The sequence below is a fragment of the Acanthaster planci genome, linkage group LG03, assembly GCF_054643075.1.
Source record: "Acanthaster planci isolate LZ-2023a linkage group LG03, COTS_SCS, whole genome shotgun sequence".
Lineage (NCBI taxonomy): Eukaryota > Metazoa > Echinodermata > Asteroidea > Valvatida > Acanthasteridae > Acanthaster > Acanthaster planci.
This window is the reverse complement of record NC_141779.1, coordinates 6092187-6118032: the sequence shown is the minus strand read 5'-3', so window position 1 is coordinate 6118032 and position 25846 is coordinate 6092187. Positions and strand designations below refer to the sequence as shown.

The following is a 25846-nucleotide window of genomic DNA, read 5'->3' as shown; positions in this document are numbered from 1 at the left end:
AGGCATTATCAAATGTTAATGCATGATCACATGGTGTACTGGCATTGTCAACCAATTGGAATAGTGAAACTGTCACAGGTGTTTGTTAATATTTTACATTGATTTTGATTTTGCTCTACAAACGTGCACATGAAGGGGGTGTGGATAGTGCTCTAGCAATTTAGTGTAGCTTCATGACTTTTGCATGACTGGCCTGGCAAAATGTTTTCCTATCCTTTTTAGTAAATCATGATATATCCTGTACTCTTTCCATCACTTCATGTACACTGGCATTATAAGCTGACAGTTTACATGTATAGCTGCATGTATGGAAACTGGACCTCTGTAACACAAATGCAGTGGACATAATGCAGCATATCACTGGCAGCCACTAGGGCATATTGATATTGATGTGTTTAAAGTAGGCATACAATATTTATAGTGATGTCGAACAATTGCTGGGAGCAAAAAAATGCTAATGCTACATTCCATTAGATAGTCCCCGAAAACAGTGAAGGTAATGCGCATGGACTGGGAATTTCAGATGTGAAATGCCTCATTAACCACTGCATGTAACGTACATGTAAGAAGGAAATATTGCCTCCATTTTCTTTGTACATGAATGCAAGCATGGAGCAGAAGAGTACATGTACATGTACTGTAGAATGCTGCTGAATTAGATGATTTGCTAGTTTTGCTACTTCTTATTTTGGCCCTGCATTTCCTTGAATTTCTGCTAGTAATTGTGGCCAGTTGCTTTCAAGTTTACACCCTTGAGATCCACAGAATGCATGAAATATGTCAATGTTATTTACTGGTAAATGTACATGTAAATGAGTCATTCCATCCCACACACGAGACCTTTTTGTCTGTGGCTCTTTTGTTTTGTAAAATAGTCACTGGAATCTAGAGCAGATACATGTAAGTTAGTCAGTTTGAGTGAAGCAAAGGCTTTCCAGCTACACTGGTAATATTACGCACTGTGAATTGAATTGTTACACATAACATGGTGAGATTTGTGTTTGAGATCTCTGTTAAGGTGTTTTACTGAAAGAAGTTGATACTAAACACGAAAAATGGGTATTTTGAGGGATATCTTTAGGCAGACACAAGACTGTCTGCTGTCGAGCCTTAAAAACCACCAGTGATTATTCTGTGAATATTTGATTTTCATCCATTCTCACCTCTGACATAAGTTGTCATCTATTCACATGACAACTTTAAGAATATTAGGATTGAAATGTAATGGAAACCTTAATACATGTACATTTTCCAGTACATGTACTTCAATAATGATTTGAAGTCACTTACCATTACAGCTGATGACCTGTTGCAGCAAGAATTACCTAAAGGGGAAGATCTTCGTAAACTATTGCAACGCCAGTTGGAGTACTATTTCTCAAGGTTAGTCAGTTTTTGCATGTGATTAAGTTGAATTGGCACTTCATTGTCAATTAGAGGAGTTTTAGGGAGTCATTTTAATGGATTTAGTAGTGTGCCGTGAAAAACAGGAAGGAATCAATATACTGGGTGACAAACACAAACATTTGAAGTTTCGCTTTTGCTTTTTAAGTTTTTACATTGTTACCACAGTGTAACAAAAGGGTAAGCTGAGCCGATAGACACATGTATTGTTTACAGCTTATTATATTCGACCAGTGCTAATTGCACATTATTCCTCCCACCCAAACTCACCTGTCCCATGGCCAATCTCTTTGCCACTTGACATTCAAGTAAAGGCATCCATTTTAAGTACCCGGTACATGTATAATATTTTTATAAAGCCACTTACGGTATAGTACCTGCTCGCATGCATATTGGCCCATGTATTAAGTACACGGTGATGATAGAAGTTAACATTTCTGGCTGACCTACCAGTGAGTATTTTGCAGGATTGGTAGATTAGATTCATAAAGGTGGTATCAAACTGACCACAAGGCATCAATGGAGAACTCCCTAAGGCCAAGAAGTGGGAAGCATTAACCCCAAAAATTGGCCTTTACAAGGAAACAACCATTGAAAGGTTGCTTATTTTCTTTTTATTCAGGTAGCTGAGAAAAAACCTACAAGATTATCAGACATTTGATTTATTTGAAATTGAGTGTTGGCTACAGAGTTATTAAAATATTTTTTAAATTTTTTTTTACCAAGGGAATTGGATCATTGGACAGATGGCACAAGTGAAATTTCAGGTTTTTCCATCAGTATTGCCAGAGGCCAGGACAATCAGGGCCTACATGTATACACTCTGGAAATCTCCCTCCCCCAACACACACAGCACAATGCATGTCTAGAGCCTCAGGCATTGCTTTGGATATTATGTCATATTTTCAGATAAGATTGTCTTGATTTCATTGAATTTTGGGGGCTTTTTGTGGGAGGGGAGGATTACTCAGAGACACCAGGACTAATGACTGGTACATTTGTAAAGTTTTATTTTTTATAGGTCTTGTGGATTTTTAGTGAAGATTTTATAAAATATTTGGTTGCTATGTTATATGCTGATATCCATTGTGTTTGTCGAGGGGAAGTCTATGACTCTACTGCCCATTATTTATTTAGGCTTCATTGATACCAAGTGATGCTTTTAGGCATTACTTTTTACATGGGGGACAAATATTTTGAAAAGTCTGGTATTGACAGAGCCTACAGAGACATAGGAACTCTCCTTCCTACCAGTAGCAATTATGTTTGGTACCATCCTGGATCCCCAAATGAAACTGCTCAACTGAACAGATTGCAAATGACATACATCTACTCATTTTAAAGAGACTCATTCCTTATTGAGATGCCATAAAACCGTGATTATTACTTGCTGACTGGTGATTTTAAAAATGGCCATTTTTTATATTCATTTTCTGTCATTGTTTACCACTCAGACTACACAACAGAAATTCATATGAACAAATCTGGTCCGTGTTTTTGCAATCTTTACACTTCGGCTAGGTGAACATGTGCAGTAAATAATGAACTCTGGTAAACATTGGGCGTGATGTGAAAAGTTGTTCAGACTTTGACATCTGACTTATGTTACATTGCACATGTGTAAAGATTCGTGTTGTAGTACAAATGTGGCTAAGTGTTGTGTCTGTCAACCATGGGACACTCTAAATTTCATCCATTCATTTCAACACCAGCCACACAGGAGTGCAAAATCTAGTTTTATGTCCTGTATCACAGAGAGAAAAACCCAGGTACATGTACCAGCACGATTTGCAATTCTCCAGTGTCTTTCATGAGCATTTGCTTGTTTAGTAATTTACCCCACATTAGAAGTTGGATTCCAAAAAGAGAATTAGCTGCAATTAACTTGAAGTGTCATAAGGAATTTTGCCGATATTTGTGTCCTTGTATTCAGACTTTTTCTTGATTTAGCATCCTATTGCCTGGTGCAATTATGCATGGTGCAAAAGTACATATGTAATGCACAAAAAAATGAAACAGTCACTTAATATTGCTTTTTGGACAGAGCATAGCTGTTCTAATTACAACATGAGCAACATACATGTATTGAAAAAGTACTAACACATGTCTGTATACCATAATATTTAGAGTATAAGCCACAGCTTATACATGTACGTCCATTCCCCACTGGAAACTGTCTCTGTTGCTTATATGCCGGGTGCCTTATACGGCAAAGTTTGAAGGATAAAATCAGTAATAAAAGCCGTGCCCAGGCCACGCATATATGTACCATGTGCATGTGGGATTGTCGTTTACATCTGAAAACTTGAACCTCAGAGAATAAATAAAAATTTGAGTCGTTTGGATTTCAAGTTATTAGTGGAATTCCCTGAGTCATGGAGTTACGAAACACATACATGTACATGAAATGTGTACGTAATCTTAAACTTTAATTACCGTGTGGCAAGATTTCTTAGTGATTATTTTCCCACTGTATATTCAATCTCATGGTATATTTGTTGCAGATAAATAATCATTTTACTCAGATTGTTTTATTGTTTTAACGTAAAGATTTCTTTCTACCGTTAAATAAAAATCAACTGCCTCAGCGGTGTACATGTACCTTCATGTGGCAGATCGTTCGTCTTTTTGCTGATCATGTTTAGCGTGACATGCCACAATATTTGGGTTTGTTTTTTTTCACTTAAGTTTTCTTACACTTTCTGTGGTCACGTGGTTATTGGAGTCAGCAATTAGACTGTCCATGAATGGGTCTGCGGTAGCAGTCAGGCAACCCTGAAAACAGGGTTTATGAGATTGCAGTGGTGCTTGCATGCGTGTGTGCCATATCACGTGCAGCATGCATGCAACACAAGAGGTTCCAATGTGATGACTCGAACCAAGGGCTCACGGCAGATTTTTCATTTTTCAAGTAAATTGGCAGTTTTTTTTAATCAGTGTCACAAAAACTGGATATAGTGTTGTGGACAGTCACACAGGTATTTTTTTTCATAAAAGCCTATTGTTTTAGCAAGAAATAGTCAACCTACAAAATAAAGCAAGATCTCATTTACATCCCTGACTGCAAAACTATTGCAGGCTGCTGGAAAAAAGGCAAGCGCTCAAGCACAGCCCATGTAGGACCACCATCCAGTCTACAAAATATTTAATTTGTGGACATAAAGTTCACTTTTTGTGGCGACACTCGTTCGCATTTTGCTTTATGCTTAATTCCATAAATTAGGGGTCGAAAAGTGTGACATTTTTGTGTCCCTGTTACATCTGACCTTTGTTATTTGACAGAGAAATATCACCAGAATTGATTTCAAATTATTACTAGTTGTTTGGCAAGTAATTTGCATTAATTCCTCACTCTTGGGAAATTAGAAAATGTGTTCTGAACTTAAAAAATCATATGTCAGATGTGACAGGGACACGAAAAAAAATACCCTGGTATTTTTATTAGGATTTCTCGTGTAGTGGAACCATTGATGTACTGTACATGCTGTATTGGCACTTCAGCATGCAGTACAATGATCTTTGTGGTTGGATCATCAGAACTGCGGTGTGGCTTATACGCTGGTGCAGCTTATACACCGACTTTAAATCTTAATTTGCCAATTTTTGCATGCTGTGGCTTATATACCAGACGGCTTGTATTCCAAAACTTACGGTATTCACCCTTATGTATTAATTTGTTCATGTGCACTATTTTGCTCTTCTGCAGGCATTTATTTTATGTACACATTTTTATTTCTGCAATGTAATCTGGCTGTCTGTTGGTACATATAGATTTACATTCAAAGGATAAAGGAGGTAGAAAAAGCTACAAATGTACATACTTTTGTACTATCAACCCTAGAGGAATTTCGGTCACTCTAGTCACATGTAAATAACTCTTCAGCATTGATATGTATATTTTTACCTGATTCCCATGTACATTTCTCTTCGGTTGTCACTGGTCACGTTGTTTGCCCTGGGGTTAGGCATATGGATACATTGATGTACATGTACTACATAGGAATGCAGTACAGGAATGCCGTAAGTCTGCACCATAGTGGAAAAATTTGCACATGTACATGTACAGTACTTGATGGGATCCTCGGCTGTGAATATTCATGAACAAAATTTAGACTGTTCTACATCTAAGTAACTTATTATAAATCTGAACCTCAAAACATGCAACAGTATTGACTAGAAATGGCCAATGTCTCTTTCTTTCTTTTGAACATAATAAGAAAAAAGTTGGCTTATTGAATTTTTCCACTTCATGCAATCCACAGGGAGAACTTGGCAAATGACAGGTATCTTCAGTCCCAGATGGATGCTGACCAGTATGTTCCAATTTCTACCATAGCAAACTTCAATGCTGTCAAGAAATTAACCAAGGATATGCCACTTATTGTTGAGGTCCTACGAGGTTAGTTTTCCTGTTGATTTTTCTCTGCCGTCAGAGCTGCAAGAAGCAGAATCACTTCCAAAAATGTGGTCCTTAGACAAAAATCCACCATTTCTCATTTCTTAATGCAGTGTCTGTCATGGTAAATTTATGTACTCGTATGTGAACATAGCTGTAGGAAATGCTTGCCAACATCATTTTAGCTGAAGTGCATGCCTGTGGTGAGGGGTTTACATGTAGGTATGGTTTTCTTGAAATTGCATATGGATCTGTCTATACTAAATGTTAAAACTTCACACCACCAGCATCCTCTCTTTTAGGCAAAAAGTCCTTAACCACTTCATGCCGGGGCATTTTTCAATGTTGATGATGCCTGCATGGCTATCATTTTTTCCGTTTTCAAAATCCTTCAAAAAGTCATCATTTCATTTAACGGTCGTTTATAGCCGCACAAAGTAATCTTTAGGCACTACTCTAAGTTGACAGGTGACCTTCATTGACGCTGGAGTATTTCAGCCAGGCCTGCAGCCTTGTAAACAGAGCCCAGATTGTGCGGTGTTGTATAACTGTCTTTTGTTCACGAACCTGGCTCAGTGCACTGCTGACCTCTTTTCAATAGAGGCCAGATTAGCGTGCAGAGGTGCTGTGTGGCTCATCGCTGCGGTGGTGGAGCGCTTTTGTCCCCGGTGGGAATCCGCTTGCTCTAAATACCCCAAACCCTGGTATACAGTTTCAAAACAAGGCTGGATTATCACCACTTTTGAGAGTGAAAAATGTTGGTAATGCCCAGCAGCCTGGTCTTTTGTTCGGAGTACGGTCTTTTGTTACAGGGCCCTGTTTCCTTTGTCGGATTCCGGAGTCCCTGGCAGAAAGTGGTTAAGATTAAACCCACATAACTGCCAAAATACTGCTTTACATTAACTGCCTGGGGTGTGTTTGAAATCAGATGTACGTTGGAGGATTTATCCCCATCACATTATCTGTTATCTGCGGTCTTTCTGGTGTAACAGCCATTAACAGGAAAGCACTTGAGCAAAAAAGGTAAAGTTTTGCAGTTGAAAATTCATACTTGTTGTCACTCAGTTGTAACATGTAGTGTGGACAGACCCATATGTTCTCTTTACTTTAAGGAATATGAATTATTCTTTTCCTCTAGCTTAACAAACGTTTAATAAGGAATCATATTCCAGAAAAAGTCACCAGTGAGCAAATTGTAATACTTGAGCAATAGTAAGATTGCCAGTAACAAATGAACTTTAGAACAGTTATTAGAACCAGAGGTTTTGTCCATTTTTCCTTGTATGCTAATCTATACTGGGAAAAAAGTTAAATTAGAAATAACATGAACATATGCCCATCTAGAACTAGAACATGACAGCAGCTGAGATGTACAGGTTAATTGAACATTCCTATTACTGGCAGCATTTCTTGTAGATCCCATTATGTCTCTGATTGTGGCATTCTTCTTGTATGTTCACAAACGTCGTGCATAAAAAAGGCACTACTTAATTGGAATATTCTTCATTACAGAATCACCTTGTGTTAAAGTGGATGACAAAGGAGAGATGGTCCGACCTAACCACAAGAGATGCACTGTCATCTTAAGAGAGGTTTCAGAGGCAACTCCTCTTGAGGTTTGTTACCTTTCAATTACACATCAAAATTTATATAATGTCCTTTTATTCTGTGTCTAAAGTTTAGAGGTAGAATGGTATACACATGGGAAAATGGCAAATTCTTTTTTAAGTTTCACTTTGAAGAATTGTTATATCAGATGGAATTTCCAAGAACTAAATACAGGAGTGCTTCAGGGGGTGCTGCCTCCTGGACACCCCACTGGGGGTTTAAAGGTTAACTGAAATAAAGATCAATTAGTTCACGTGAAGTTTTTCAAAATAACAATAACTATGTTACCATTTCACAAACATCATAATTTCAATGTGTACCCCATTAATCATGACCCCAAAATGATTAAAAATGTCCTGCGTTCCCCGCCCACAAAAAATCCCCTTTTGGTCTTTCAAGTTCAAGTTGATTTGATGATGTCATCGCCAGAATGCCTATAAGTACAGTGTACATGTAAAGTGCATGATCTCACACAGAACATGCAGTATCGAACGCTTGCAGTAGACTTCATTGTGTTCGATGTAGCTTGGCCCACAGGCAAACACTGCCTCCATTCAAGGGTGAAATTAAAAGACACAGTCCTAGCTAGCACAGTGTTTGCCTGTGGGCCAAGCTACATCAAACACAACGTGGTCTGTTGCAAATGTGCGATACTGCATGTACTGTGTGCAATCATGCAATGTACACGTACACTGTACATGTAGGGTTCTGGCGATGACGTCATCAAATCAGCCAGAGAGCGGGTACGGCCAAACAGGGATTTTTGTGGGCGGGGAAAGGCAGGATCTTTTTATTCATTTTGGGTTCATGATTAATGGGGTACACATTAAATATATGATGTTTTCGAAATGGTTACGTAGTAATTGTTATTTTGAAATACTTCACCTAAACTAAATGTTTTCTATTTCTGTTAACCTTTAAAAGCAAGAAATTTGGGAGCAAACTTCCTTACCGGGGCTTTGCTAAGTTTGCAGTGGCAAAAAGGGCCGCATGCGAGAAAGTTCTCCAAGAGCCAACGCCCATTGTCCATGAGGCCGTGTCTGAAGTAAGGGTTCTTACTGAACATATTACTCTGTTGTTCATTCAGAACAGTATTTGCAAATTAGTTATTAATACTTGAGCATCAATCAAGGGGCATAGCCTAGTCGAAGACGTGAATTATGAACTAGAGGAGACCATTTGCTGCAGTGGATGTTGTGGCTCTGTCCACGCAAAGGCATTTGTGCAAAGGCGCAAGTGATAAGCAGAACTAGCCAGTTTACAGCTGTGATGTGAGTTTTGTGTGACTCAGTAGCCCAGTAGTTCATGTCAAGGAAAACAATCTTTGTCAAGAGAATGGTCATGGAGATGGCTGGAGAGAAATGTTAATATAAGTCCTCAAGGACTTGGAAGAAGTACAGATGCAACCTTATCAGTAGTTGTCACGATATTGATTGCAATGGACTAATTCCACTTATTTATTGTATTTTACCAATTCCTCCTGTTCTTAGGAAGTGAAAGCACTTTTCACCGGTGAAAACTGTCCCAAATTTGTCAGCTGCGAGTTTGCACATAACAGCAACTGGTACATCACTTTTGAGTCTGATGCAGATGCTCAGAAGGCGTATCGATACATTCGTGAGGAGGTTGGAGTGTTTCAAGGGAAGCCTATTATGGTAAGCATAATCACTTCCAAGCTACAAGCTGAAATGATAAAGTTTAGTATACCCATACACTTCCATCATAGTCTGCTTTCGGTGGAGTTCACAGTGACAGCTCTCTCACCATAGACCTTTTTATAATAAATTCATAATTATGTATAGGTGCTTGTTTCTTTCAATATCATGCACTCGGGATGGAAGCAATGTTAAAAGTCTATTTTGTACACCAAAAACCTCACGCCTAGAAGAAATAGCAATAACATTTTGTGAGGAGTTTTGGCGGAAAAAAGGACTTTGCCATTGTACATTTTCAGTTGGTTACTCATGCATTTTGCTACCATGCCCATTTATATGTGTTCCTGCATAAAATGAATTATAAGTGAAAAGGACCCCAGGGTCAGGTTAATTTGGCAACAGAAGGTTTGCAGCCTTGATTTAAAGCACACGCTGATAAGGACCTTGACAGAAACTGAATGCATTCAACTTTATAACTTGATGCACAGGTAGTTTTTAATTTACTTGATTTTTTAAAAGTTCTTGACACCCGGTTCAAGTCTTTACACAATTGTCAGGTAAGTTAACACAACAAGGTGGGTCACGTTTGTGACTTGTCTTCTGAGTTTTGGTACATTATCTAATCTGAAGTTCAGGGTTTACTATTGGCGTGTACATGTAGATGGGAGTACCACAACCGCAGTGTGATTTTTGTTTCCTTCAACAGGCAAGAATAAAGGCTAAGCCACTTCAGAGAATAAACTTCTCCCCCAAGCCATCACCTGTCAATGGGTACACCAGCACAGGCCAACAGATGTTCACACAACAGTTTCAGTACCCTCCATCACATCTCAACAATATCAGTCAGCAGCCTCCACAACAGCAACAACAGTCCTCCCAACAGCAACAGCAGCAACAAAGTCAATCGCAGCAGCAGCAGCAGTACCCATTTTATTCTGCAGGAGTTGGACAATCGCAGCAGTGGGGCGTGACAAGTTCGTCTTATTTTGAGACACCACCAATGGTGAGTGTGCATTTTTGTTTTCAGGGAATATGAAACTTTTTTTTTTTTTCCAATTCAGAGAAAAACTTAATTATTTCCTTAGAATTTACCTTGACCGTGCCAAAAATATTTGAGGATTAGAAAAAAATGTTGCCTAACCCTGAAGCAGTTTTAACCACTTTTCCTCCTGGAGGAATTGTGCAAAAAGTCTGGCTAACTGTGAACACTGATGGGCTGAAACATCGAGCGAGCCCTAACTCACCTATGGCTGATGTTTAAATGTACTCATCCTTAATTATTTTGTACATACAAAGTCCAAGAAGTCTGGAGGCAGGCAGGTATTAAATTTGAATATCATTTGTCCATCACTTAATTAGCAATTCTATACAAACAACAGGGCTATATTCAGCAGTTTTAGGGTATTTAGGAGAATGCATGCATTCTAACAATTTGCTTATGAGCAATATTGATGAGAGCTGAAGTAACCATTATCTGTAAAAACGTAACAAGTACAGTTGTCAATGTTTGACATTGAGTGTGCATTTGTTCAGACTGATGTAAAGGTTGGTTATGGAAGGCAGTAATGAGTCGTAGTCTGATACGTTTGCTGCTATGTTTGGTTTACAGCAACAGCCTCAGGCCTTTTCTCCTGGTGCCTTCCCTCCTCCACCACCCCCACCCCCTCCACAGAACAAGTTCCAGGCAGTCAATGTCAATCGACAACATGCATATCAGGGACCTCATTCAAGGTAGGCACAGGTCATTCCTGACCCTTGGGTAGTTACAAGTAAATCTACAGTGATTCTTAGACTGAATTGTAGAGTTGCACACCTGACTGAAATACTGTATAGAATTGCTTCATTCTTGACACTTTTTTAAATGCATGGTTCTGCATACAGTGTCTACTGCTTGATTTTAACTCAAAACTGATGTATTTCCTTGCAAATCGATATTGACTTATACAATGTTGACCGTAATCTCTCCGCAATGTGGAAAAGTAATACTGATATTGGAGGACTCTGAACACTTGTTGTTAATAAACAGTAAGGAAGGTAGGTATTTGATAAAAAGGTGAAGAGCAATATCCAAGAAAGCTGTAAAGCTTCAACAGAAACAGCCTGGACAGAACAAAATACAAACTCTGGGAGATACGGGTAATTCCAGAAATTAGGGGTCCATTTTTTTGCTGTGTCCCTGTCACATCTGACATGATTTTGCAAGTTCAGAACACATTTTCTAATTTCTATAAGTGGTGAATTAATGCAAATTACCTGTCAAAGAAATAGTAATGTTTGAAGTCAATTCCATTGATGTGTCCTTACAAAGGTCAGATGTAACAGGGACACAAAAATGTCACACCTTTGGACCCCTGATTTCTGGAATTACCCATATATGTTCCATCAAGGTGTCCAGTAATTGTAGGATCTGATTTTTCTGCAGTATTGACCCTTGAACTTTTTTGCTGTGAATGAAATACAGGCCACATCAAAAGAGCCATTCACGTACCTCCAGCACGCCTGAGCTGAGGACCACAGACCGTGTCAACAATTCATTGTTCCAAGAAAATTCCATCCATCGGTCACACTCAGAGAGACGAACCACTCCCAATGGGCCACAGGTGGTCAGCCCCAGGGGCGTGTTCGACTCACTGCGAGGGGGAGATGTGGCTCCAGAGAGACGTGATGATCGAGATAGGCGGGATGACAAGGAGAGAGATCGAGACAGGGAGATGACATACAGCAGAAGGAGAGATATACCTCCAGCATCCACTCTGCCTGTTGCATCATCCTCTACATCAAGAAATCGTTACCAAGATGAATCCCCTAATAGTAGTGCCAATTCCTTACCGCCAAATTCCAGAGGGTATGCTTTATCTGAGACCGTAATCATGACATTAGTCAAAGTATATATACAGGTACAACTCGGTCATGGTTCATTCCCTTCAGGAGAAAAGGATAGTATGTTAAACAAAACCTCCATAATTCAAAATGCCCTTGTAGTACCTCAGTTAAAACCCAGTAGTTTGTTCAGCAAATACAACAGAAACAGCTGCCAAAACAGGAAAAGACAGTAAACAGATAGTACAACATTTTTATGAGATATCACTTCCCAATACACCTTGTCTTTTCACATTGGGATATGGTGGATACGCTACCACTATGAACAGTCACAATATCCAGCCTGTAACTGCCGTAGTTATAGTCTTTGCAATTTGCTGCTCACCCAAATGTGACCTGCAGACAGGCAGTGCAATATGCTGTGTCTGTTTTGGAACCTTTAGTACAGCTTGCGTTCCTGGCTTTAGGCCAATCGCAACAAAGTGCAGCAGAGTAAAACAGCAAGAAGTATAGATTTGCTGTCAGCATGGTGAGCGGTTTGGCTGGAGCAGACATGTTTAGAGAAGAACTGTTTAGAATCTGACAAAAAGGTTTTTACAGTCCACAAAGAGAAAGGAAAATGTGTCCATCCCCTCCAGGTATAGCAAGTTACAGTGAGTCAGACTGGAACTCAAAACTGAAACCTCGCTTAACTTGAACTCAGGATGTATCAGGTTTTTCCTCTATTACCTGAGATTTAACTAGACAAGAGTTTATCTACTGGGTTCATGGAATACTTATTGTTTCCTGCTGGACAGAATTTCATATTTCTGACGTGGATACACGGATACCTGCAACTACACCATTGTTGACATATTGTAGATTTCCCCATACACATCTATTTACTTTATATTGCAATAGCTGTATTCAACAACTGCATGTAGCTTTCATCATACAGTACCTCAATTCTGTTAGCTTTTGGCTCAATTTGCTCTTAATGAAACCTGTGGAACTCATTGCAGGTCCCGTGTTGGTACCAGCTACCGTGATCGACGGCCTAGACGAAGGGAAGATGAGCTCCAGAATCGCCGAAATTCTCGGGATATTCGAGACTCACGAGACAAAGAGCAGCTTGCACAAACAGCAAAGGAACTGCCCAAGGCACCTTCACCACAGATAGACCTTGCCTCCTTCCCACCACTGCCTGGCCGAACGATGATAGAGAGTGAGGGTAGTGACAAGAAGGAAGAGGAAACTAACAACAATGACCTAGTCACACCCATGGCTGACATTGTCAAGGGAGTGAAGGATCCTAAGGTAAGAGCAACCATCAGACCATGTCAAGTACAGTGTATTGTAGTACGTAACCACTTCATGCCGGGACATTTTTCAATGTTGATGATGCTGGGCTGGCATGACTATCATTTTTTCCGTTTTCAAAATCCTTCAAAAATTCATCATGTCATTTAATGGTCGTTTATAGCCACACCAAGTAATCTTTGGGCACTACTCTAAGTTGCCAGGTGACCTTCATTGACGCTCGAGTATTTCCGCCAGGCCTTCAGCCTTGTAAACAGAGCCCAGATTGTGCAGTGTTGTATAACTTTCTTTTTGTTCACGAACCTGGCTCAGTGCACTGGTGACCTCTTTTCAATAGGGGCCAGATTAGCGTGCAGCGGCGCTGTGTGGCTCATCGCTGCGGTGGTGGAGCGCTTTTGTCCCCAGTGGTAATCCGCTCACTCTCAATGCCCCAAACCCTGGTATACAGTTTCAAAACAAGGCTGAGAGTGAAAAATGTCGATAATGCCCAGCAGCCTGGTCTTATGTTCGGAGTACGGTCTTTTGTTACAGGGTCCTGTTTCCTTTGTCCGAGTTCAGAGACCCCGGCCACGCATATAAACCATGCATCTCCGATTCGAGAGTCCCCGGCAGGAAATGGATAATAAACATGTGACTGTGTTGTCTCTCTGTATATCAGGTGGCAAAAATTGACAGTTAATAGTTAACAACTGAACCCTTATTCTTTTTGATAGCTCAAAAGACACATTGCATATGCAGCCAACTTGTATTGTACCATACATGAATATATGCCACGCCATACTGCTTTTGATGGAAGAGTACATGGACATCCCCACCTGTCACACTTTATAGCAACTTAGATCTTCATTATTTGGGTTGATAATTTACTGATGCTATGATTCCATGTTGACAGCGTGCTGCCAAATCTCAGGAACCATGTAAGCCAAACCATCCAGCAACGAAGGACAGTGCCACTAACACAAGTAGCACGGGTGACAGCAAAGAACAGCCACCGTCCACAGCAGCTGCTAAAACACCCACCTCATTGCCTAGGTATTGTTGTGTTCAGTTCTAATGGAGCCGTTGGCCTACAGCGGCCATCTAGGGGTTGTTGTAGTACACAAGCTATGAAGGCACAAAAGAATTGTGCATGTGTATCTTATTGAACAAAAGTACATGGCCCTGGACAGCTGTTGTGCAAAGGATTTGTTTGGACAGGGAGAGAAGATAACTATTTGTATGAGTGGATATTTGTCAACTCTATTTCTTCTGTTGGAGTTCATACTAAGAAGTACTTTACAAAAACTATAACTACTTTACATAATCTTTGACCAAAAAAGTGTTTGTAATTTTTTACTGTGCTGTTGTAAATCTGCGTAAAAGCAGATCTGTGGTTGCTCAGTTGTCAGTGGCTAGAGCAATGGATGTTTGTATTAGCAAGCTGATGAAAAGCAATACAAACAAGATTTTCTCATTGTTATCCGGCGTGTTTGACATAAATTCATTAGTGACCAATAGAGTTATACAAGAGACAAAAATAAAAACTGTGACCCAAGACATGAATAAGCATTTACAAGTTAAGGTAAACCATCTTGAGATAAAAGGAAAGCTGGATGTAAATTGGTATAGTGGTAAATTAGGTTACAAATATGTCTTAACATTTGTTATTACATGTTGTGTGATTGGCTGTTGTGTTCATATTGTCCGTTAGCAAACAGACACAAGTACCAGTTGCCACCCAGACTGACCTGGATCTGTCTCCCAGTCCTGAAGCTAAGTCAGGACCAGTCACCAGCCAACACCATGCCAAGGTTAGCCAGACTACCAGCACAGCTGTTAACACAACAGTGACTGCTCCAGTCTCTCCTGCTGCAGTAGTTGCCAGAACAACTCCCACAACAGGAAGCACACAGACAGTGAGCACAGGGAGTCAGACTACTGATTGTCAAACTTTACCATCAATTAGTGCCTCATGCTCAGCCAGTACAACCACACAAGCAACTGTGAGTATGCTAGAGGGCAACAATCTCAAGGAGTTTAGTAAAGCTCATTGAGTATCGTGTAGTCATTAGAGAGGAAAAGGCTTGGAATGGGGCTTCATAGTGCAGGAAAACATGGAGTTGTCTTAGAATTGTAAACAATTATGGCACACTTGACTCTCCATGGGCAGTACTTGGGTGTTTGGCTTCATTTATTTAGATCTGGTGGGTAAATATGCCATGTTCAAAAAAACTACAATCTCTGACCAAGAGTAATCCCATGTCCAGAGCTTTGTTCAAGGCAAAATAACCATATAGGAAATCTGTAAGCAACTTGGATGCTTATTGATATGGAAGTAGCGCTGGTCATGATGAATTGTTTATCCATTGTTCTTCATTCAGGACTCGGCAGTGCCACGTCTTAGCTACGCTGCAGTTACAGGAAAAAAAGCAGCTAAGACAACTGCTGCATCAACATCCACTGCAACAGTGTCTCAAGCATCTACGTCGAGTACCACAGCTACTTGTAGTACTCCAACCACTCATTCCACTGAGTCCTCCATGCAACCAAGACAGAGCCAGCTACCACAGGCATCAACTTCATTGCAGACACATCCACAGGCAAACACATACACAGGGCCACCAAATAAGCCCTACATTCGGCCAAGGTATGGTATGCGTGGCAATGACAGAGAGCAGAACTTTGATCCCAGCTTCAAGTACAGGAGAGATTACTATACTGGTCGGAGGTCCCCACCACAACCACGGTATATGAATACGAAGTAAGGAACAAGCTGGCTGTTTACATGGGTTGCCTTTAGGATTTGTCATGTCAGTTGGAATCACAAGGATTGAGGTCAGACGATGGGGCTTATAATTGCAGTTACTTTTCCTCAGGGTTATTGCTGTATCATTTACCTTGAAGCATTGTCCATTGAATAGATGAGTCCTGTATCAGTAGCCAAGAACATTTGGATCAAGTTTCACCAAACGCAGTCTTGTTGTGACTGATTGGTGGATATCTGTATTGCAGCGGTGTACTTGTGTATCACATGAGGGGGGTAGTACAGGTTGTCAATGGGACATCTCCATAGAACTTTGTCTTCAGCCCCAAAAGAGATTGCACTTTGTGCGAGACGCTCCCCCCTTATGGCAAACAAATGGACAAAACTCAAAAGTTTTTTGAGTATCCATAAGATACATATGGTAGGAAAGCTGGAACAGGGGATGTGATCAAGTAAACATTGATTGCATGATGATGAATAGTGCTTCATTATTGAGGTAGTAAAATACCAGTGTTTTGACTGAAAGTCCTTACGTGTTGGTACATAAGAAGATATGACTTATCAACATCTGTAGCCTCATTGGTGCTTCAGAATTTTGAGTGTATCAGCAGTCTAGAAGATGTGAGAAGTCTACTTTGTATTTAAGTCTGTCACTTGAAACTATAAATCTCAACAAGGGACTGTGGTAGCCTAACAATTGGTGAGAGCTCTGAGTTTACACAATCATTGTGTAAAACAATAGTAGCGTGCTGGGTTTGTTTCAACAAGTTAAATAAAATGACTACATGTACAGGTGTACTTAAGAAAAGGAACTGTGAGTTGGAGTCAAAGACCAGTGTTATGCTGTAAATTTAATTTGATGATACAGAAAGAGTAAACAGATTGAGGTGCAAGAGATTTGGAGCTACGATAGTCTAACAAAGGCTGTAATTGTTGCTCCAGCATTGTCACAGCACGTTAGTGGCACAAAACATGCATGAAACATGTTTTAAAAACACTACTGTTGCTCTCTAAGATCTCTGCCAGTACGAGTAAAGTTCAGTTTCCACAATACGCATGGTTTGTGTTGCAGCCAATAATTGGTTTGCCACTCTTTCCAAATAATAGCCAGGTTTTTTACATGTAGTCTACCCTGTTTTCGCACTTTGGAATGATACCAGAAACTGACTTGAAATGTCAAGTCCAGTGTGGATGCATGATAAATAGCCTGTTTGCTATTTAGGTTGCCAAACACTTTCATCTGATGTTCTACCAGACGCTTCCTGTTTGCACTAACTTATCCCTACTGACCAAGCTTTGCTAATTTGACAATGGAGAACTCTGTCAAGTTGGCATACTTTTTCACAGCTGTTGGGTGAATGTGAACAGTTCCCAGAATTGCTCATTGTGTCGAAGTGCCCAAACAGAATTCACAACAATCAAGGTAAACTGTTGGACTACAGACATTCTTCTTGTTCTAACAAGTAGTTCCAGTGACCAAAACCTAAAGGGACAGGTGCTTTGGAATGTCAACTTGCCATTTCAGGTGCCATGTTGATTGTCGAATGTTGGTCAAGTCTTACATTTTTTCATTCGTAATGCTTCTGGTAGACCTCCATTTTGTAGATTTCACTATTGGTAAATTCTAATTTTATTTATCTTAATGGTGGTGATGTTCTGGGCGTATTTTAATAAAATATGGTAGTCAAGTATTTATGCCATTTCTCCCATCTTCAGATGTGGTGGTTCTGAGTCTTCATTTGGCCTTGTTTTAGTTTTCGCATAAAGTTTACCCATTTTAAATGTTTGCTTAAGCCATTCTGCAAGTCGGTGTTATATGTATATAATTGTTCCTATTACCTAGTAATCCCTTATTGATTGATGTAGCTTAAGACTGAACCATCCAGTTGGGCAAATGAATACTGGCGATTGAACATAAAGAAATTCAACAAAATATAGTGGTTTTTTATTTGTACTCAAAAAAAATTGTGGATTTAATATATTTTTGAAAAATGTTGACATTGAACAGGGTGAAGATGTTTGTAGTTCACCATTTCACCCTTGTCGCACATCTGGAACTGTACAGAGAAAATGTGAACTTCTCTGTGAGCAGTGCAAGGAGTTCCAACTCTCAGTCAGGTTCATTTCATATCATCATTTAGTCTGTATTTTTTGTTTTATTTCATTCGGTAGTGTCCAGTTTACACAGTGTATGGCATGCTTCAAGAGAACAAATGAATGATTTTAGGTTGCATTGCGAGTCATGAAGTGGCTGGCTATCTGGGGAAGTGGTACAGTGCAGGGTAAGGGCAAACTGTCCTAGCTTTGCTGTGCTTTGCATTGGGACTATTGGACACAGATGAGCAGTAACGGAAAGCAGTCAGAAAATGTGTCATGTCACATGATATTGTACAATTTGCATTTATACACAAGGTGGGAAACCCCCATTCATAATAAAACCTGTTAACCTTTTCAAAGCAGGGTGGACACAGTAGAAGGGCACTCTTCAAAGTGGTTTAATTTGGAGTTAACTCAGAAGATTTTGACCCCAACCAAATAGCACCCTCCTATTGTGTCGCCCTACCTCAAATAGGCTAATTCAGTTTGCAGAAGGTTATGGTCATAACTTTCCTTTATACTAACAGTGGTATCACATAGGAACAAATAAGGACACAGTGGAAGGTATGCCTGCTCTCACTCTAACAGTCTACCAGCCACCATGAGTCACAAACTTGGACCCACATTGCCCTTCACCAGGGCATAGAGGTCATTGAAGCCTCCAGTGGCCATCATAATGTGCTGAATACAAAGCTTATACAAAGGCTCATTTGCCACTGTTAACCAAATTACTTTGTGGCATTAATAATTACAGTGGTTTCCAATGGCTTCTTTTGGTGCACAAAATTGTGAGTCCAGATTTTTGTATGTGTACATTTGTGGCATGGGTGTCGGGGGAAGAAGTTCTTGGCCCCTGCCAGAAAAAAATTGAAAGAGAAAAGAAGAGTAAATGGAAAAGAAACAGAGAGGAAGAAAGGGGATGAAAATGAACAGTGAAAATACGATGAATTGGCCCCATACTCTGCTGAGGGTTGGTCAGGTTACTACTGATAGTGATCACCTCCCCCCGCCCCGCCCCGCCCCTTGCTGGTAACATCCAGTTAGACATACCATACACTTGCTACAGCATGCTGGGTACAGGTGTGCCATTTCTCAAGAAAACAATGGTTTTGTCACATCTCTTCTCTCTGCCCCTCAGCTTTGTCAACTGATCTGCAGTGATTGCTTCCCACACATATTTGTAAATGTAATGCGTGCATTACAAGCAGCAAGCTTTTCCTTTTGACACTAGTGTTGGTGCATGGTGGACTATTACAGGAGCCAATATGTGAGAGAAATAGTGCAGGGATAGTTGACATTGTCCAATTAACAGACTAACACGGGAGAAGGGTTTTGCATTACTTGCCTTTACTTTGGAATGTTTGAGGGCAGAATTACATGGATGATTGGTTGATTAATGGACTCTCTAGTATAACCACTGAATTTCTAATCACACATATAAATCCTAGTGATTGACATGCCATGTTTGCACACGGGGTCATGGGTACAGATGCAGCAAAATATGCTGAATTAATTTTCAGTTGGCTGTGTGTTTATAATGTCATTGTGTAATCATGTGCAGGTACACCATCTGAACCTTAGCATGTGGTGGAAATGACACTTGACACGTAAGACTCCTCCAGCAGTGGTTTTCATTTTAACTCTGAGGGTATAGTTGGGTACGCTGTCCACAGTTTAGACCACCTAAGAGGATCAAACATTACTTCACATGCTCCTTGGGGAATTGATAAGACACAACCAGTTTTTCTGATCAGGGATGCTGGCCATGGGTGCATGAATGGGGTGCTGGTGCTATGGTAGGCCATCACTATTAATCTAATAACAAGAGTTTGCTGTTGACACAGTCATGCAGAGACTCTATAATAATACTTCATGTAGCTAAGCTGGAAAGTAATTTTTCATTTTTGGGAATCCTGCTTGAGCATACATTCCATTTCATTCAAACTTGTCCAAAGAAGTTCTGAGAAGATAGCTCTTCGTGTTTGTAAAAGAGGAACCCAATCTTAACCACTTCCTACCAGCTGGAATTTGCATAGGCGAGACTAGTTCTTGGGTGATTTTCAAGATTTTCCATTTTTAAAATTCTTCAAAAATTCACAACTTCATTTACTGGACATTTACGCCCACACGAATGACTGTCTGGTGGCTACTTAAATCTGAGAGGCAACCTCCCGAGTATTGTAGCCAGGCCTGCCACCCAGTAAAGAGAGCCCAGATTGTGCGGTGTTACGTAATTTCCTTTGTTTCCCAAAATGGCCCAGTGCGTTGCTGAATGGCAGATGCAGCCAGATTAGCGTGCAGCAGTACTGTATCACTCATCACTGGAGTACTTTTGTCCCCACTGATAATCCACATGCACTGAATGCCGCAAACAGTGGTATACTGTTTCAAAACAATGACAAATTACCTTTGCTAATACCAACTGAAAAATGATGGCAATTCCCAGCAGCTCAGTCTTTTGTTCCGAGTATGGTCTTTTGTCTCAAGGCCCGGTTCCTTTGTCCGATTTTGGGCACCCCCCCCGGCTATGTGTACAAACCCAAGGTACCCGATACCGGGAACCCTAGAGGCAAGTGTTTAAGAGACCTTGTTATGCAGTCACCTAGTGTGCTGTCCAGCGTTGAAATAACATCCCTGCTTGAAATTGTATGATTTGTATTTAAATTTAAGGGGAAAGTGTAATATCCTTGGTAGTGTTATTTATTTTCAAATAAACCACAGTCGTGGTCTTCCGTAACATTTCTGATAATACACAACCTGCAGAGGATTCATGAGTAGATAATGCCTAGGAGACTACTAAATCTGTGTACATAATCCAAATATGAATGTTAAGGCTTTGAGTATGGTTTGCATGATCTAATGGAATTGGCCTAGTCTGTGTCTAGGATTCTCGTAAAAAGCTGCTACTTGGGCTAAGTTGTGCATGTGTTTTGGTTTTTCTTGTATGTCACACTTTGTTCAACATGACTGAAATGCAGTCCTACATATGTGTGAACCACAATTTTGTATGATATTATATGGTGCATTGTTACATTACTGCTTGGCTTGCACCTCTACCTGATGTAGCATAGCCAGGCCAGGAGTGAACACTTATGTGAAGATTAGTTGGTTCCAACAAAATGTTGCATTCAAATTCAGTGACATATTAGACCCGATAAGAAGACAATAGATATCTTGAAGAAACTGGTAACAAAATAATATTGTTTATATGTTTCCATATTAAGGAATATTCAGAGCTAAATGTATGATATATATTTTTTGAACAGTGATTTGTGAATTTTGTGAATTTCTCTTTTCAAGTAAAGCTAACTTTCCTGTTAAGCATTGGTCATCTGCAGTTTGTTTGCTGGTATTACAAAGGTAAAGATGCTTGTTTTCACTTTTCTTTTCTATTTTGTGTGTTCTTGGGTGTGTGTATGATTGTTTGACTTGCCAGATTCACTGCTCAACAGGTTGATTTAGAATATCCACAGCTGTTTAACAGCCAACAGTTTAGAATTCTGATGATACCTTGTTTATGTTCTATTTAAGGACACATGCATGACCCATGATAAACTATATGCAAGAGCTGAAGATGCTTGACCAAACCTGGGAAAGCTAAAAAAGGATTGAACAAAAAAAATGAGACGCCTTTAAATCTTCCTCGCCTTTTCTGGTACACATGGGTCTTTAAAGTTTGCCTAATTTGCAGTTAGTAACAATTTTCACAAGAAAATGACTTCAAATTGCAGAGAAACTAAAGACCATTAATGGAAACCTGAAGGTGTAAGTGGTGTCTGTAATTGACCGATTGCACCTGAGCGCTGCAGCGGTTTGCAAGGCATGTATGAGTGGTTAGGTAGGTTTTTGGTTTGTGGGGTTTTTTCTCATTTCAAAGAAAAGGTCATAGGTTTGAGGAAAAATGAGGATAAATGAAAAAAAATTAAATGGATGGATTAGATCCATTTCTATTTAAAGTCATTGCAAAAGTGAATATGTTTACGAATGATATGTAACTTGCAAAGGCAAATTAATTCATCCTGCTGCAGCAGTGAGCAATTGTGAGACCTTAAAACATGGCTTTAACAACACTGACAAACAGTCATGAAAGAATACTAAACATTGTACCTACTTCAGTTGATTGTTTAGCCCAATTAAGAATAAAACCACCAATGTGCATTCATGTTCTAATCCAGTACTACCATGGATGGAATGTGTGGTAACCGTTTGCTGATCTGATCCTTGTGGGAAGGTCTAGATGTGGCCTTTTGGAGTATCTGGACTAAACTCATAGAGCTATAATTAGACACTGGCTCCTCCTATCCGCTCATAGAATGCATTGAAGACATCATGGCAGCAGATATTTGAGATTTTCATGCTCTAGAACATGCTTCAATGAGAAGAAATAAAAACATCTGGATATGTAATACCAAAGTGAAATGCAGATGAAACCAACCGGATACAAAGTTGCATAGGAATCTTAATTGTACACACACGTATGTGTTTGCCTAGAGCAAACTGTGCATTCACGCCAGTATCACTGCATCAATCAGGCTGCTCTCTGTACAGGCAGTTAGAGCTCTAGTTAAGTAATTCTGTATCTCAAGCCTGTCTGTTTTAAGTGATATGTTACTGCCTTGTTTTTTCTGGCTTCACTCACTTTTGGGGTTGGATTTTATTTGGCTCCAGCATGACGCTGCAGTAGAGGCAAGAAGTTGAGAACCAAATCTAGAAAAGCTTTGGTAGTTTTGCTTTTACTTTTATTGTTGTGGTCATAGTGTTGAGAAGAAATGTAACTTTAACTAAAATACAAAATGAAATGTAACCAAAAAAAGGCAAAAAGCAAAAACAGATTAAAAATGAGCCAAAAAAATCTCAAGTACCCTCTGTGTAAGTTGGTGCTGTGAATGCAATGCTGATGGCACATATTTTCATTGAAAAATGCCTTTCAGTTTTCACAAAGTTGTTTAAATCAATTATATTTACATTAATTTTACGGTCATTTAAAAAATGCTTAATTCATTCTAATGTTATAAAGAAAATATGATTCAGTCTAAAAGTTTGTTGTTGCTGAAGCTGGAGTTATTTCAAGCGAAATTTTGGAAATCAACTTTGAATTATCAACCATTTCATTAATTTTCATGATGGAGAAATGTGATGAAATCGAACATTTGCTAAACGAAATGGACTTATGCAGTAAAAGATTTTTAATGGAAGTGTTCATCATCAGATTAGACAGTGTCATTTGATAACGGTAAAAAATAATTACATCATTTACATAAATGTAAAAGAAACAGAAGGGTTTTAAAAACAATTGTAAAACCATTCATTTAGTTGTCTGTGCAACAAAGATGCAGAAAGGGACAATCAACTAGATAGATGAATGTCATCCGTCATTGGTCAAGTGCTTCATCTCATTAAGGGTCCTTGTCAATGCTATAGCAGTGCTATTGCACATATGTATTAGTCACGGATCAGGCGTTATTCTATTGGTACTGGATGGATCTCAGTTACTCTGGCCTAAGCTGTCAAGCACGACTGATGAGTTCTCATTTTCTAGTCATTCCAATTTGTACCCACCTTCAAACCTTCACCATCACACATGGTATTATTTTGGTGGATTTGCTACCAGGCTGTTTGGACATAATTTTACTTTGAGCATGTGATAAGTTTCTGAAGATTAGGGAATGCAGTCCTTTTGTCCAGACTTTTCACCTCTGTCTTTGAAATCTAAGTTGCTTTTCATCATGAAACAAAAATGATACCAAACAGACTTTATTGTAATTTGATTTAAACTGCTTTGTGAAATAAGTAAATTACTTGCAAAATAAGTTTACAGTTGAGTAAACTACTAGCTAATTTAAAAAAGTCATCCCGCCTGTTATGTTTTTAACTTCTGAAGAAAAGTATTATATATACATATATATATATTTTGTGGGGTTTTCTTGGTTGGGTATGGTTTGAACAAATTGCAAGCGCTACTAATGTAGTATTACTTGAACTTTGCAAATTAATAATTGTACATTAAATGTTATTGTTACTCCTCTTTCAAGGGCTGTATGGTAACAAACGAAGCTTATGATTGTGTGAAATGATTTATTCTGTCCTGTGGTAAAAAAAATTAAATAAAAAGTTCTGGTCTTTCTGCTTAACTTGTGGTCTACCCTGTGGTCAAGTTATTGAAGCACCAGTGTACCTTATGGGCTCTGGCACTCACTGGAGTTTTTTTTTTTTAGGATTATGTCGACATCACAATCACACAATTAGGATCCTTGATTAGTGTGTACCACATTTATCCCCATTTAGACGTGTGCCTTGGGGCAGTTTTTCACAGTTTAATGGAGCAAATGGTTTCATTACACCTTTCTACCAGGCAGCAGACACGTTTAGCAGAGGGAAGCTGTTTGGTAACCACTGTCATGTTTACTGGTGCTTTTCATGTTCATGGACTCACCATGCTCCAACAATTACCTTTGACTCACACAGTGAAGGTTTGATTAGTTTGGCCGATTTCTTGCTCATGATGGGAGAGGGAGGCCAGCTGTTTATGTCATTCAGGTGCAGGCACGGGTAGCAATGTTGTAGTACAATTTCAGAAGCATTTTGTATGGTTTATCACAGGGTGCGTCAGGGAGTCTCACAAGTATAATATCCGTTTGTATGCCATATTCAGAAATTAACGTTAATGTATATTGTACGCTAAAGGGCATCAAACTTTGGGGATGAAAAAATGTAAATTTTGAAGTAGCCACCATCAGTATTGGTCCGGGTTAAATTTGAAATGACACATGAATATTATAACAAACGCGTCCACTGAGCTATTGTGTGAGTGGAACTTGTAACTTCTCTCTTCAAAAAGTGTAACAGAACGTGGTATTGGCTTGAAGAGTGTAAGAACTTGTGCCCTGTTGCTGTGTGGAGGAAGCAAGATGCTGCCTGCCTGGTACAGTGATTGCAGTCAGTTGATTCACTGCCAGCGTGAATTGAGGCTATGGGCATGAGGGATTTCTACCCCATCTTCTCTGCACAAACCTGTCAGTCCCTTAGTGTGATCACACCTTAAGATTCTCACTTTACTGTTGTACAAGTTGAATACCACACTTGCTGATCACCAATGCTGGGTAAGTGGGTATCCTCCAGCGGTGAAAACCTACATTAACATGTACATGTATATTCAAAGGAAGAAGTCTTCAGCCATTTGAGATAATGAAATCTTCTGCAGCACTGGTTTCAACCATGGGAGGCGCTTCTAGCACTAAAGAGTCAGCAGCTCAGATGGCATTTGAGGGATTATTCCAAATCTTGAATGCAGCCACTTGAAATGATCAAGACCCCCCCCCCAAGTTGTTAGCCCTGTGTTCAACCAAAAGAAGCTCACTGTTTGACCCAAAATTACTTTGCAAAGAAACATAGGGCTGAGTCAAATCAATAATACATGAAGGGGAGACATTATGAAGAGCTTTGTGGACAGTATGCCTTAAAAACAATTCCCTGCTAACCAGTGGAGTTGTTTCAAGATGGGTGTCTGACATGAATGGCTTCTCTGAGTGGGTGATGAGTCTGGCCGTCTTAGTTTGTAAGCACTGCAGTCAACTGATTTGCAACTTGTTCAGGCCATGTAGAATTGAGTTGCCCATGTCAAGTCTAGATGTGATGAACATGTGGATCATTGTGTTTTTGCGACACGTTTATTGATCTACTATACATGTAATTGGAACCAAGACTATGTAGATGTGGGTTGGACAAATCTCACTCTAAACAGATGTGTTAAGTGTTCAGCCTCAAGTAGTTTTGTTATGAAATACAAAAAAGTATTGGTGCTAGATTGTGCTTCATTATATCAGC

The 25846-nt window shown here is 39.6% G+C and overlaps 1 protein-coding gene across 5 annotated transcripts in view; it reads left to right on the top strand.

Moving 5' to 3' along the window:
- LOC110985143 (uncharacterized) overlaps positions 1 to 24153 on the top strand; it is a 41163-nt gene extending 17010 nt beyond the window's left edge. For 4 of the 5 annotated variants that reach the window (XM_022245977.2, XM_022245968.2, XM_022245984.2 and 1 more), the window contains 11 exons: positions 1299 to 1383; positions 5667 to 5803; positions 7313 to 7416; positions 8899 to 9063; positions 9770 to 10066; positions 10673 to 10794; positions 11525 to 11908; positions 12885 to 13179; positions 14075 to 14214; positions 14873 to 15164; positions 15543 to 24153. In XM_022245977.2, coding sequence (XP_022101669.2) covers positions 1299 to 1383; positions 5667 to 5803; positions 7313 to 7416; positions 8899 to 9063; positions 9770 to 10066; positions 10673 to 10794; positions 11525 to 11908; positions 12885 to 13179; positions 14075 to 14214; positions 14873 to 15164; positions 15543 to 15926 — 2405 coding nt within the window. In that variant the 3' untranslated portion in view covers positions 15927 to 24153. The remainder of the gene's footprint in view (positions 1 to 1298; positions 1384 to 5666; positions 5804 to 7312; positions 7417 to 8898; positions 9064 to 9769; positions 10067 to 10672; positions 10795 to 11524; positions 11909 to 12884; positions 13180 to 14074; positions 14215 to 14872; positions 15165 to 15542) is intronic. The other variant, XM_022245959.2, reaches the window with a different exon arrangement.
- The last annotated feature ends 1693 nt before the right edge of the window (positions 24154 to 25846 follow it).